General features: G+C 40.4%; 1 protein-coding gene across 2 annotated transcripts in view; it reads left to right on the top strand.

Moving 5' to 3' along the window:
- Positions 1 to 854: 854 nt before the first annotated feature.
- The window catches only part of LOC148886302 (seizure protein 6 homolog), an 80,501-nt gene continuing 67,854 nt past the window's right edge, over positions 855 to 13,501 (top strand). For both annotated transcript variants that reach the window (XM_089017414.1, XM_089017413.1), the window contains exon 1: positions 855 to 1,285. In XM_089017414.1, the coding sequence (XP_088873540.1) occupies positions 1,198 to 1,285 (88 nt within the window). In that variant the 5' untranslated portion in view covers positions 855 to 1,197. The remainder of the gene's footprint in view (positions 1,286 to 13,501) is intronic.

The following is a 13,501-nucleotide window of genomic DNA, read 5'->3' as shown; positions in this document are numbered from 1 at the left end:
ATTCAAAACCTTGAAATAAATTATTTTTGGATTGCAGAAGCAAATTGGATCAACCCCATACCCCCTCCGCTCCGCTCCAATGCTATCTCAGTCCCAGTACTTTAACCTGGGACTAAAAAGAAGCCTGCCGTGCAGAGGACTGGGGTCACTTGATGATTTATAGAGACTATGCAAAGTTCAATATGATTAAGGAAAACATTGGGAAATTTATTTGAAGCTAAAAACATTTAGGAGGGCTGCCAATATTTATGAAGGAAGCTGAAAACATAACTATGTAGACTACATCATATTTACACACTATACACGCACGCGCTTATACACACCTAGTGTATGCATGTACTCATAAAAATCTATGAATATTTTAACCCTTGTTCACACATACAGTTCATTTTATTACAGTCTCCCCAACACGTCCGTATTGCATTTGCTGTTTTGTTTTTTCTGGTTCAAACAGGCAAATGTTGTGTTTCGATATGTATGAATCACTTCGAAAAGTGCGATGCGGAAAACAAAGGGATGGGGGGCACAATTGCCAATGTCAAGTTGCCTGGCTCACTAAAAGCTAAATGTAACCGGACCCTGTTATTCCAATGTCTCTTCTTTGTTGTTGACTATTTTATTGTCAAGGGTGACTGGCGGGGGACAAAAAGGGGGTCGTTAAAAGAGCCTTTGACAGAGTAAAACTTGCTTGCATGTCATTAGGTCGTAGCTGCGTGTTCCTAATGTTGTGACCAGCAGGTTTCACATGACAACTGCACGATGAAGCCCCTTATCCCCCCCCCCCCCCCCCCGCCCCACCACACACACACACACACACACGCGCTCACACGCACACCCCTCCCAAACTCCGCCGCGGTTGTTCCGTCTTCCGACGCTAGGAGTGGGAGCTGTCCTCGGTGCTGACGACCCGCTCTGCTTGTCTTCGTCCAATGTGCCTCCAGCTCGCACAGCAAAAATCCTCTTATAGAGCGTCCGAATCAAACGAGGATCGCCGCGTTTCCCTTGATTCTTATCGGCTGTCCTCCGAACTGCGAATGCGACCAAGTGAATCGGCAAGAAAAGCGTCACGGATTCAACTTTGCATATTCACGGACGTTCAAACCTCACGGTTTGCTTTCCCTCCCTCCGATTTTTTTTGTCCGTTTCTCCGACACCAGGACGTTATTTTGCAGCCGCGCAACCTCGATTTAAGAAGAGATGAATTGCACGAGACGAGCTGGCGCGTTGACGAGCATGCTGGTCGTGTGGCTTCTCGCAGCTGCGGTGGCCACGAGCCACGGGCGAGGTGAGAACTTGCGTGTACTTTGTTTACGGTTGGAGTGCATACGTCAAACAAAACAAAGCCGGGATTCAAGGTGCTGAGGTCCACAACGGAGCAGTGTCTTTTATGTCTATTTTATGTATTTATAATTTTGATTTGACAATACCCTTTTCCACAAAAAAAATTTGCACTAAAAAAAAATGAGCAAAATGAAAGCTAATTTTAAAACAAGTGGAAGCCAAAACTGTTTTTCAAACTCATCCCTTGACTTATTCTACAAATGTAATTGATCATCATGAATACATATTAAATAAAGTACGAGCAAAATGTCAACTATTGCGTAACAAAGAATCTAAACCTGTGTTTTAAATTAATTCACAGACTTACTCCAAAAACTTTGAGGCTCATCAAAAATGGATCTCGAGTTATCACATGTACAGATTAAAGCAACTGGTCCAAACAGACCAGAACAATATAATCCAATGCGAAATAAGCAGATCCATTCGACTTTTTCCCGTTTAAAACGATACACATCATCGAGTACTGGCGTGGGGCAAATGTTGATCGTTAAAGGGCAATAAACTCCTAAAGTATGGCGGAAATTAAAAGAAAAACCACAAGCAGTGTACTACTGATCGCAAATTGATCTTCATAAAGCCCTTGGGTGAAATGTATTTTTGCTTCCTGTCCATCAAAACAAAGCAAGACTCTTTAGTAAAGCATAACACACCGAGAAACTCATTATAATTGGCCACAAATCAATCAAATAGTATATTGTGTTCAACCGTGCAATGTGATAAATTCGACATGGGGTGTGCATGAGTTGATTGAAGTAAAAAAATAAAAAAAAATCCAAGAGCCAAAGAGCGATTTATTTGGCCGCAGAGTTCTGTGTGACAGACGGTGTTCAGTAATAAGACTCTAATCCTCAGGAATTGCTGAAGATTATTGACCAAGCTGTTTGACACAGTTGAGTGCTTGTGGGAAGTGGCGATGGATTCATGCACAGTGGCCTTGTCCTAATTATTTTTGTACTGGGCATCTGCCTTGCCTTCATCTTTTCAACTAGCTTTCCTTTCACAATGACCGCTCAGGTTTGAATGGAACGATAGAAACAACTCTACACCCGTGCAGGCTCCAATATGAATGAACATATGGTTAAATTAACACCTCTGACAGTGTTTCATGATATTTACAAAAGAAGGCTCCCATAATGGATATCTAGCGATGGTGCATTTTAAATTATGGCCCTTTTAATGTTACTTTCTGACACCCTGTTCAGGCTGACAATGAGAAAAGGAAAAACAGGCCTAAAACAAAACAATGTAAGAGCTGTGAAAATGAATTGCCTATTACGTTGGCCCAATCTCAGCACATCTAAAATGAGGTGTGATTCGAACGCAGCGCCTGCCACAATATATTACAGTATCAACAAAAAACAAAACACCAACTGATTGAATATCAGGTGAAGGAAATGATCCCAATTCCGTGACCAGAGTTCCAACGTTAGAAATGTGCAAATCCAATCATTTGTGCGATTGCCCTGAGCAGACATTTTATATTTCTGAAACGTTTGATTGAGTCAACACTAATACAGAATGCGGACGGACGTTGAGAAAGACGTCGGAATAATTGAGTATTTTTCCAGCCTTGGGAACACACCTGCGCCATGTGTTCGGTGTTCAAAACTCCAGGGAGAAGGAAAATGCAGGGGGCAACTATTTTTAGAGCAAAAATAAAATTTAACAGCTTCCATTAGTGAATTTGCTGCTTAGCCAGCCGAAGCCCCCCCGTAGTTTTTCAATTTTTAATCACTGAGGTTTCCGTGTTGAAAGAAGGTAAAATTGTGTGCATGCTCAAGCTTGTGATGCTGCCCCCTCGTCAATTCCCCCCACCAACCATTCAACTGCATTGAGAATCCACCAAGTACTATTGTTTGCTGGTTTGACTTGTGCACATCAGTGGTTGTAATTTGAATAAATTGGAGTTGATTATTTTCAGGAACAAAAGCATATTCTATAAGAGCCTCATACAGACGTTGTGATGCAAGACTGTAAAATGAGGCTGTTTTTCTATTTTCGCTCTCATAAAAGCCATATTCTATTGTTGATAACGCTACCTTTTGTTGCTTAAGCAACATTCCAGTGTTTAATGAATAGTGGTACCGGAGAAGTTAATATGACCTATTTCTATCGACTTATTTTGTCAAGCCATTTCATTAACTTGTATTGTATGTGCAACATACAAAGCAATCGCTGATGCTTTGAAATCATATTCCTTTGTTAATTGTCGTGCTTTGCTTCGGCTTGTTTCTGTTCAGTTATGACATCACATTTTTATTGTCAACGCAAACTGAAGAGGAGAGTCATTGAAAACATTTTTGTCCTTGATTGCTTTGCTTAAAATTCAATGAGCCTGATAAATAAGCCTCTCTCGTGATGACATCACATGCAGAATAATGACCGTATTTTCCAGTCTATAAGGCGCAAAAACTTGATAAGGCGCAATATCCTTGATTTTCTTCAAAGGATGACCCTGTGCCTTATATGCAGGTGTGCCTTATGTGTGAAGTAATGCTGAGCCAACAGCTTTCGCAACTACTGTCAACAGTCACCGACTTCATTTCCCCCCTTAGAAGGAGTGCATAAGCCTGTAATTTAGGGCCTTATAATGTGGTAAGTCTTATATTTGGAAAACGTTTATGTATTTAAATGTATTATATTGGGAAAACTTTCATTCATTGAAGGTGCGCCTTTTCGTCCGGTGCGCCTTACATATGAAAAAAAAAAAAAATGAAAATACACAATTCATTCAGGGTGCTCCTTATACTCCAATGCGCCTTATACACCGGAAAATACAGTTGTTAACCGGCTTGTTAAGTGTGACATCTGCTCCATTTGGAATCTGCCTTATCATTGCAATTGGTAAAAGTATTTTTATAGAAGCACAATGACAGAATTGTATTTGGTACCAGGAGAGAGCAATTTATTAAACAAAGAGGCCGGATGAGAAAGTTGGACATCAGGACGAAGGGTGATTCCCACATCAGATGCTGAGCCCCTTACCAGGCAAAATAAATCTCACTGTTTGGACATTTTTTTACACAATTAGACTATTACAATTTATTTAAAAGAAAAATTAAAGCAGTACTGGATTAAAGAAGATGCATATGTACATAATCTGATTTTGTTAAATCTCAATTAACATTAATTTGGCATCAATTTTTGATTAGTTTTATTTAAGCCTGCAAAGCCACTTTTAGAGTTTGATAAAGTTTAATGACATTCCGCTGGGGCCATTAAAGGTGTCGACGCATTATTGCTTCAAGTTAACAATGATCTGCAGTTGTGCTGGGAGTCAGAGTGTCAGGAATGTTTTATCCATCTGAAAGCTCATGAAATGAGTTATGCTCAGTTTGACAGAGCGCTCCTTGACAACCCACTCAAGGTATAAAAAAAATGTCTGCAAGATGGACGTCTGGAATTCACATTCTAATAATAACTTTGGTCTTAGTTTAAGAGCAGAGATAATTTCCTCACGCCGGAGGAGGAATGAGCAGAGTGACATGGGTTATTCATTACTTGGCCATATTTAAAGAGAGGTTTGATCCGGTCTTTTCCAGGGCGCCTCCGACACAGAAATGTACTTTTCAATCACTGTGCTAAATACAACTGAGGAGTGGCAAATGTGCATTGATTAATTGACAAATCAATCGCCCAAGATGATCTTTTAATTTGCTTTATTGTAAAGTCTAAGCAGAAAACATCATGCATAAACCTGACATGTCCTGGCTGGGCCACTATGATCGGGGAATTAGAATGGCATTATTTAATAATTCCATTTGTCATGAACAGGCTACCATCACAATGACTTGGATGTAGTTATTTTATTATTTTGAAGGAGAAATTTCACGTCATATTCATTTTCAATATTTTACGAAGATATTTTGCATCGATTAACAGGATTTGCGACTAACCGAATACGGATACCAATTGCCGTATTCTCCAGTGTGTAAAGCGCATCAAAAAGCCTTGATTTTCTTCAAAAGATGACCCTGCACCTTATACGCAGGTGAGTCTTATATGTGAAGTAATATTATCCCCCGCCTCTACTGTAGTGCCTAATAACGTGGTGAGCCTTGTATTTGGAAAACATTTATAAATGTATATATTATATTTAGAAAATGATTTTTCATTCATTGAAGGTGCACCTTATAGTTTGTGCGCCTTATAAACTGGAAAATACAGTACTCTAAATGAGGACCTTTTCATTTTCTAGCATTTTAGAGAGTGGCTCATGCTTCAAGATGTTCATCAAATGCGAGGTTCGGTAGATAATACGAGATAATTCCTCCCTGGGATGGATGGTCGCTCGAAGCGCAGTCCCCCGTAATTCTGGGGAAGGTAATGGATATCATGCAACACCTGTTTGTTGGATTGCTGATGATTAACTTCATCAAGAGCTATTCAGCATCTGTGTGTTGCCATAATTAGTTCAATTTTACCAAGCCCTGTCACTTCTAAATGAGTCATTAGGCCAAGAATCCCCCCTTCCGCACACTCCAAAGCTACAGTGCACGCCTTCCCCGGCCCCTTTTCTGAGCCCGTCTGCGTCTCTTTCACCGCCTCCTAGGTAGAGCTCACAGCTAGGTTGAATACGACTCATTTTCATCTCTTCATGTGCAAATTTTTTTTCTCTCGCTCCACCAGAATGTTGCATGCATCCTAATTTGAGTCTTCGCCGCGTGTATCGCTCCCTCAAAAGTATGAAGGTTTTATCCGTCAAATGACAAAGAATGTTTTCGGATCTCGTGGCGGAGACAGTACCTCACAGCGATATTAACTTCAGGGGGGTGGAACATGACAGAAAACAGTGCTGAAGTGTCGACAACGTTTTACCTTCACGTAGGGGTGTATGTTCAAGTCAGTTGCTTGTGATCAGACCGATAGAGCTTGCTTGTCATGTACTCAGACAAACATGATGGCAGAAAGACTACAATTAAGGCACATTTGAAAACCTTGTGTCCTCTCACACTTTTTCAGTGAGTGTTCATTTTTATTTCAGCTCCACATTATTTTATCTATTAACTGAGATGAAATGATTCAAGTACCTGCAGTATCAACAATGATACAGTGGCCGCGTTGGCAATTATTTCAATATTTATGCTTTAATGTCTGTTCTTGGATTCTATTCTGGTTTCTAGCATTTCTTGGTTTACACAAGTTTTTGTTGTCGTTGATGAAACTAATTGTATGCAGTTATTTACTTTTTACTGTTTGAACCTCAACAAAATACAATAACGCAGCTGGTTCTTAAATGCACCGATTAGTGTCCGAACCCTGTGCTGGTTTTGACAAATACAAGGTTGTATTTGACCGTTAAGCAAGGAAAAGGTGTACTGTATTTAATCCCAGACGTGTTTGTAATCGTTTGCTGCATTCGTATCTGGATTTTTTTATATGGACACGCTGTGCGCGCTGCAAGGAAAATATTAGCGAGACATTTGCATTTGTGCGATGACCCGCTCTTTTACTTCCAGTTTAACGTGTTGGCACCAATTATATGACAGCTGCAAGGCGCAGGCCGAGGCAGAGGGAGAGCGGCTGTGAACATTTTCCAATCAGTACTCCTGCGTTCGTGTTCTGTGGCTTCTTCTACACGATGAACTATTCATCAAAAAATAGCAGTGACATTTAAAATCTGAAAAATTGTGGGAGAACCACAATTTAACTCACATCTTTGTAAAGTATATTGAGATCAGTGGTGGGCCGTACATGTCACTCCTAGGCCTTCAGTAGTGCTACATCTGAATCACTCCACAGCTGCGAGAAACTTCAGAAATACTGTCATTAAACTGTTCAAATATTTGCTATGAATGTGTGGATTCATGTTAACCTCATAAAACTTCCATATTATTAGCTATTTTTGCAAAAAAAAACGGGTTAGAAGGAGGACGTTGATTCGCTGTGGCAAATCCTGAAGGGAAAAGCCGAAAGGAAAAGAAGAAGATTTGCTGTTTTTGCTAGCTTCGGAGCTGTCCAACCTTTCTTAATGGTGTGCATTTATTTTTGAAAAGTGTCTTGGAAATTGTTTTAACAGTATATCTGCAACCAAATCGATTTCTCTTCCTCCTTCAGCCATTGTGGGTTGACAAAACCGCTATGAAATCAACACAACAATATACAGTATTTGCTTATGCAGTTTGCTATAGATACAGTGTTCTAGCTCTGGCCAGTATGCTCTTATCACTATGATTGTCTAGTAAACTAGCCAATCATAGTTTGCAAAAACGTAGATGCTGCCAGCACCTGTAAGCAGGCCTTCGGTTGCCAAGTCTAAATCTGATTGGTTAAAGCAACAGTTTCATTGACACTTAATTTATGCCAGGTAGATTTCTGACCCTAGTAACAAATGTGACTGACATGTGTTTGGTTAAATGCTTAAATACAAAAACACACATCTGAAGAAGCCCAAAAGGGGAAAATCAATGAAAGCAAGCTGAAACGATTACACAATCACAGACTATTTCATATTAGTAAGTGATTCAGATATTTTTAGGACAGCAGAGAAGGTCTTGCAAGCCCTGATGGCCCACCACTGATTGAGATATATTGTGCTTCTTTTTGGGCATTTCAGATTGTCAACCAACTGTGGAGTCTATTCTCAGAATCAGAATCAGAATAATCTTTATTGCCAAGTATGTACAAGACACAAGGACTTTGTCTCCGGTAGACCACGCTGCACTAGGATGATCAAAAAATGGAGAAAAATGGAGGCACTACATAGTTCTATTTGGGTTACTGTATAGAGAGTTAATGTCTTGGCGGAAGAAACTGTTTAAATGTCTGCTGGATTTGGTGCGCAGCAGACTTGAACTTTATCATCCATCCCTCCATTTTCAACATTGCTTATCCTGAAGAGGGTCAAGTTGTAGTTGCTCGGCCTATCCGAGCTGACTTCGGGAAAAAGGGGCTAACCCTGAACTGGTGAGCAGTTAGTCACATGGTATATCTAGCGGGAGAAATACAAAAAATTGCATACGGCCCCATTCACACGGTCACTGAATGAGGAACCGATCCCACATTGCCCACACACAAGTCAGCCGAGTGTACCACTCCACTATCAGTGACTGGAGTGTATCCTATCATCTATAAATCTTGATTCTAATGATGATAATGATCTCTTGAAGCCGGTGTGGAACCCATTGTAGAGGAAAGAAACTGGCTTTTGCCCAAAAGCATTTCCTTCCATGTTTGTATAATCAGTCTCACAGATTGGATGGGCCTCAAATGGGCTCCAGATAATTATGTGAGAGGTTCTGCAAGAGCCAATCATTTGACTCAGCGCAATCATCTCCAGAGTTACTGCAAAAAAAATAAGTACAGTATGGAAACAAATGGTATTGGCAGCTCAGTGGTTAGGACATCTGACTCACAGTTTAGGTGTGTTCGAATAGAGGCTCAATTCCAGTCATCCAACGTGAAGTGGGGCTATTCTCCCCACTCTCGCAATGGTATTATCATGGTACTCTGGTTTCACTCCGCCTTCAAAAAACACATCACTGGTTGATAGAAGCTCCCAAACTGGCCGGAGGTGTCAATGTGGGTGTGAATGATGGTTTGTCTATGTACTCCCCGAATAATTGACAATCAGTCTTGGGTGGTGACCGTCTTTCGTTCATATTCATTTGGATCCATCCCACTCGGTATCCAAATGTAGACAAGTGGCATAACGACTCGAGAGAAATTGAAGCAAGGCCACTCTTGGTTATTTTGTGATGTTTCTCTCTCAAAACAAAGAGCAGAAAGGAGCAGGAACTCCAACAGGGTGCGTAATGGACTCTTAAACTGCTTGGCTACATACAGATGGTATGCACAATAATAATAAATCATACTATTTTGTGGGGAAAATACTAAAATGTTTAAATTAAGAGATATCTGCCACTTAACGCCAGCACCGTACTTTCTATCCGCTTTGCCTCTGGCCAATCTATTGTATTGGCCAGCCACAAAAAAAAAAAGAAATAGGAGAACCCCCACATCTGCTTTGCAACCTTTTACGCTCAGCACGTCTGTGAACACACGCCTGTAATCTGGACTGGCGTGCTTTGTGGCAGCAATGGGGATGTCTCTCTGAAACGATTAGGCTTGGGGATGGCGCCTGAACTCATCCCCTCTTCTCTATGCCAGATTCCATCTCGAAAGCATTTCATCTGTGGCGGCAGGAAGGCGCATGTGGGGTTGCACAGCACTGTGTGGAAAGCAGCAGGTAATAGGCTGTGTAATGTGTTTGGGGGAGTAGTTTTAGTATTCACAGTTAGTCCTGACCTCTGGCGGGTGGTGCCACCTCCGCAGTAATTTCCTCTGAAAAGATGTAATTGAATTCATCGGGACGAGTAAACATATTATAAGTAGAAGAGACAGATAACAGTGTTGCGAATAGATCAAGGAAGGGAATTGTAGAGTAATTGAAAACAGTTAAGACAAACAAAAGGAGGGAAGCGTGAGGGGTCGGTAGAAACTTTTCATTTAAACATTTTGTTTCCCCTGTCTCCACTCTGCCCTCTCGTATTTGTTCATATCAGATACCCTAGTGATGTATTACTTTGGTAAAAATACAAGCCATTTTACAGCAGTTGGAGAACATCCAATCTATTAATGATCACAAACATCCTCGATGCAAACATCCTCGATGAACCAGAAAGTAGCTTGTTCATACAAAATGACAAGTAAATAATCATACATGTGATTACATTTACGTTGGAGACAGACATCTTACCAGAATGCATTGTCGAGGTCATTGTGAAGAAACCCATTGAGGTATGTCATACATCCATTTCAGTGCACTCCTCTATCTGATGTTTTTAATCCACACAAAACCCACAGTGTAGTCAGGCTGCAATGTATTTGAATCTTTGTTTGTTGTGATGTATTGAAATGAGGTCCCCTGGGAACCTTTTGTATGATTCAAAGGTTCTAACATCGACCCCCATCTTGAAAACTATTGAACATCGCCAGTCTGAGCAATCGCTGCCTGGTCAGGCAATTGTCTGTCAAGTCGTTTGTGAGACCTGTGTCTCTTCTAGTGATTGAAAGCTGGCTCACTGTCACAGTTTCTATCCGTCAGAACAGCAAGCTTTGAAGAAAAAAAGCATGGTTCAAGAAATGATTACTGAGTAAGGGAACAGCTGCAATGCCAAGTGGACCAAAGCGCATATCGTAACATGATATTTTTCTGCAGCGATGTGCATTTAAAAAAAAAACAAGCAAAAAAAAAAACACCAGACTAAATTGTTATTAAGCAATCCACTTTCACAATAATACTTCTTTTAAATATGCTGTCACAGAGGTACCTTTTGCTGACTCAACTGTACCAGTGACATAATGATATTCATCACCTATGTGCTTGTATTTCTGTACTGTACCTGTTTTTTGTGGCTTTATGAGTAAACAAAGGCTAACGTTTAAGAGTAAATGTGGCAAATAACAGCCAATCGCTGCTGCATTTCGATCTGCCTCAGTCGTCACAATAGGAGCTAGGTTACATATGTGACATCGGAAATTGGTTCATCGCTGTGAGAATGATGTTAGTGCTGTTTGCAAAGATGACATCGATTGGAATCTCATCAAACCAACACGGCATGGGAGCAGGAATTTAAAATTTTGGTTTTCAGAAAGTTGTATTTTATTTTTACTTCATGGCTTGATGCATGCAGCCTTAATACAATACCCTGCAGTAATTTAGGCTCAATCAGCAACCACACAATGTCCCAATTGTTTCATCAAACATTATTAGCATTATCATACATTCATGATGATGATGATAATTATATGTAATGCTACTACTACTGGTATTAGTATTAGCCATATTTACTCATATTGAGGGCATAAACATGATCAAAAACTCATATTGCACACACATCGACAATTTGCTGGCCACCGCCGACTACCAGAAGACAGCTGGGATAAGCTCCACAGCACAATTAGCTAAATAGCTATCGGCTAGATTCATATTGGTTATTATCAAGAAAATAACAGCTCAATAACAGCTCCTAAATTAAACCCTTAATGCATGTTGTTTGTTGTCATATTCATCCAAACAAATTCATATTTAGAGAAACAAAACAAAGGAGGACAGTAAATAATACAACATATATTTTGTTCCCCCATGGCTGTGTAGTAATAAGAAATTATTATATTTTAGAATGTACTACTGTGAAATATTAAAACAATTATTATACAATTTTAATTCATGACAGCGCCTATTTTCAACAAATCCTGCATTTTGATACAGAGGTCGAAATGTGGCGCGGGTCTTGCTTTTCGACTTCACTTAACAGGTAGCCAATGTGAACAGATTTTGTTGAGATGGGTCTGTGTACAGATATACATTTTCGGACCACAGAGTGGATACACATACATTGGTTAGCGAATTGCTCAAATAAACTTGAGCTTTCTGCAAAATTCTCCAATTCATCCTTTATAAATGGCCACCCTGGCTCATCTGTCAAAAATATACCGTGCCCTCGGAGAGTGAAGTTAAATATATGCTAATTATAGTATAACATGTCAAATGTTTGACTTATTTAACCCAGAATTCATCAGCACCTTGCCAGAAGGAGCAGTTGATCAAGCCTTGCTTTGTGTGTGTATGTATGTGTGCGTGTGTGCATGTATGTGTGTGTGTGTGTGTGTGTGTGTGTGTGTGCATGCGTGAGTGTGTGGGGTGCATGCGTTTGTGCATGGGGTGCATGTGTGTACTGGCATTACATCTGAATTATAAAGGCAAACAGATGAAAAGGGATTGTGACAGTAAGAGCTGATTCTTGCCAAGGACACGGCCTTTCACGCAGCGCGGGCACAGCAAACTGAGGCGAGGACAAATGTTTTATAACAATTTAATACTCCCTCGTGTGATTCTGATAACGGCAAACTTTAAAGGTCACACTTCAAATAGTGACAGGACGGTTGAACTCAGAAGTGGATGGAGTAAATTGCTGAGACGCTTTGACAATTCAACGCGCAAACCGTGTTGAAAAATAAAATGCAAATGATTCAGACATGAACATATTTGTTCTGCTTGTTCATTAATACAACACACGTTCACTCCCAAACGGAAGAGGAAACGAGGACAGGTGTGAGCATTTCCATAAAACGTAAGGGGTAATGATGAGTGTGTTGTGATGACTTTTGGCATGTTCCATGAGAGGTCGCCACAGCGAGTCACTCCTATTATTTATTTGGCACAGTTTTTACAACAGATGCCCTTCCTGACACAAACAAGCCATTTTTTTAAACTGGCCAGGAAGTAATCCTGTGCCGTCTGCATCTTAGTCAGGAGCATGTATCACTTCATTAGTAGTGCAATGATACCTTTGTTGTTGTGCTGTGCTGCCTATGAGCAATGATGGAAGTTACATAAATAAACTGTGTTACTAACTGTTTCTCACAGTTTGCGTGTTTACAGAGAAGAAGACTTCAAAAAGCAGGCAAATGGGAGAACATTTTGAAGTACCCAGACCAAGTCCTGAAAAAGAAATTAAGGATAACATTCCTTTTTATATAGAACACTCCGACAGACATCTATTCCCTCGTAGTTTGACAAATTATTTCTTACCACATGCTGAAAATGGGGGGAGGGGGGCACACGTACAGTTGAACAAAAAGCTCAACATAATCCACATTGAGAAATGAGAACAACCTGGTCTTCAAAGAGAAAATAAATATTTTTCATCAAACCTGACCGATTCAAGTTCTTGCCTTTTTTTTCTTTTCATCTTGGACAACCCACTCACTACCGTTTGATTTGCTGCCTCCTTCGAAGGTAAAAAAAAAGAAAAGAAAAGCGCAACGTGATGCATATCGATCACAACAGAAATTTCACACAGTGCAATAGAACCTACAATGAGGCTGAACACGGTGAATTCCATGCTTTAAACCTAGTCATGGCATAACCAGTCTGTCTTCATGATTTGTTGTCATAGCGACAGCACGTCAAAATTTTTGAGCTCTCTATTGTGGTATTTACGCATGTTGAAAAGAAAAGAATCAACAGGAAAGCACTGTCACATCCGTGGCTGGTGAAAAGTTATTAAACGCAGTTGGTTTAAGCTTGACCCAACATGGCCACAACACTCAAGTATTTCAGTCCCACCTCATCTTTTCTCCCGCCTGCGTCTCTCCTCCGTCTATTTTGTGTTTGGCACAGATCACAGCAGACTCGCTGACGTTCACATCCTCT

Source organism: Hippocampus bargibanti, linkage group LG16, assembly GCF_051943395.1.
Source record: "Hippocampus bargibanti isolate YZ-2025 linkage group LG16, ASM5194339v1, whole genome shotgun sequence".
In the NCBI taxonomy this organism is placed as follows: Eukaryota; Metazoa; Chordata; class Actinopteri; order Syngnathiformes; family Syngnathidae; genus Hippocampus; species Hippocampus bargibanti.
The sequence above is the reverse complement of the archived record's forward strand: the minus strand, read 5'-3'. Positions and strand labels throughout refer to the sequence as shown.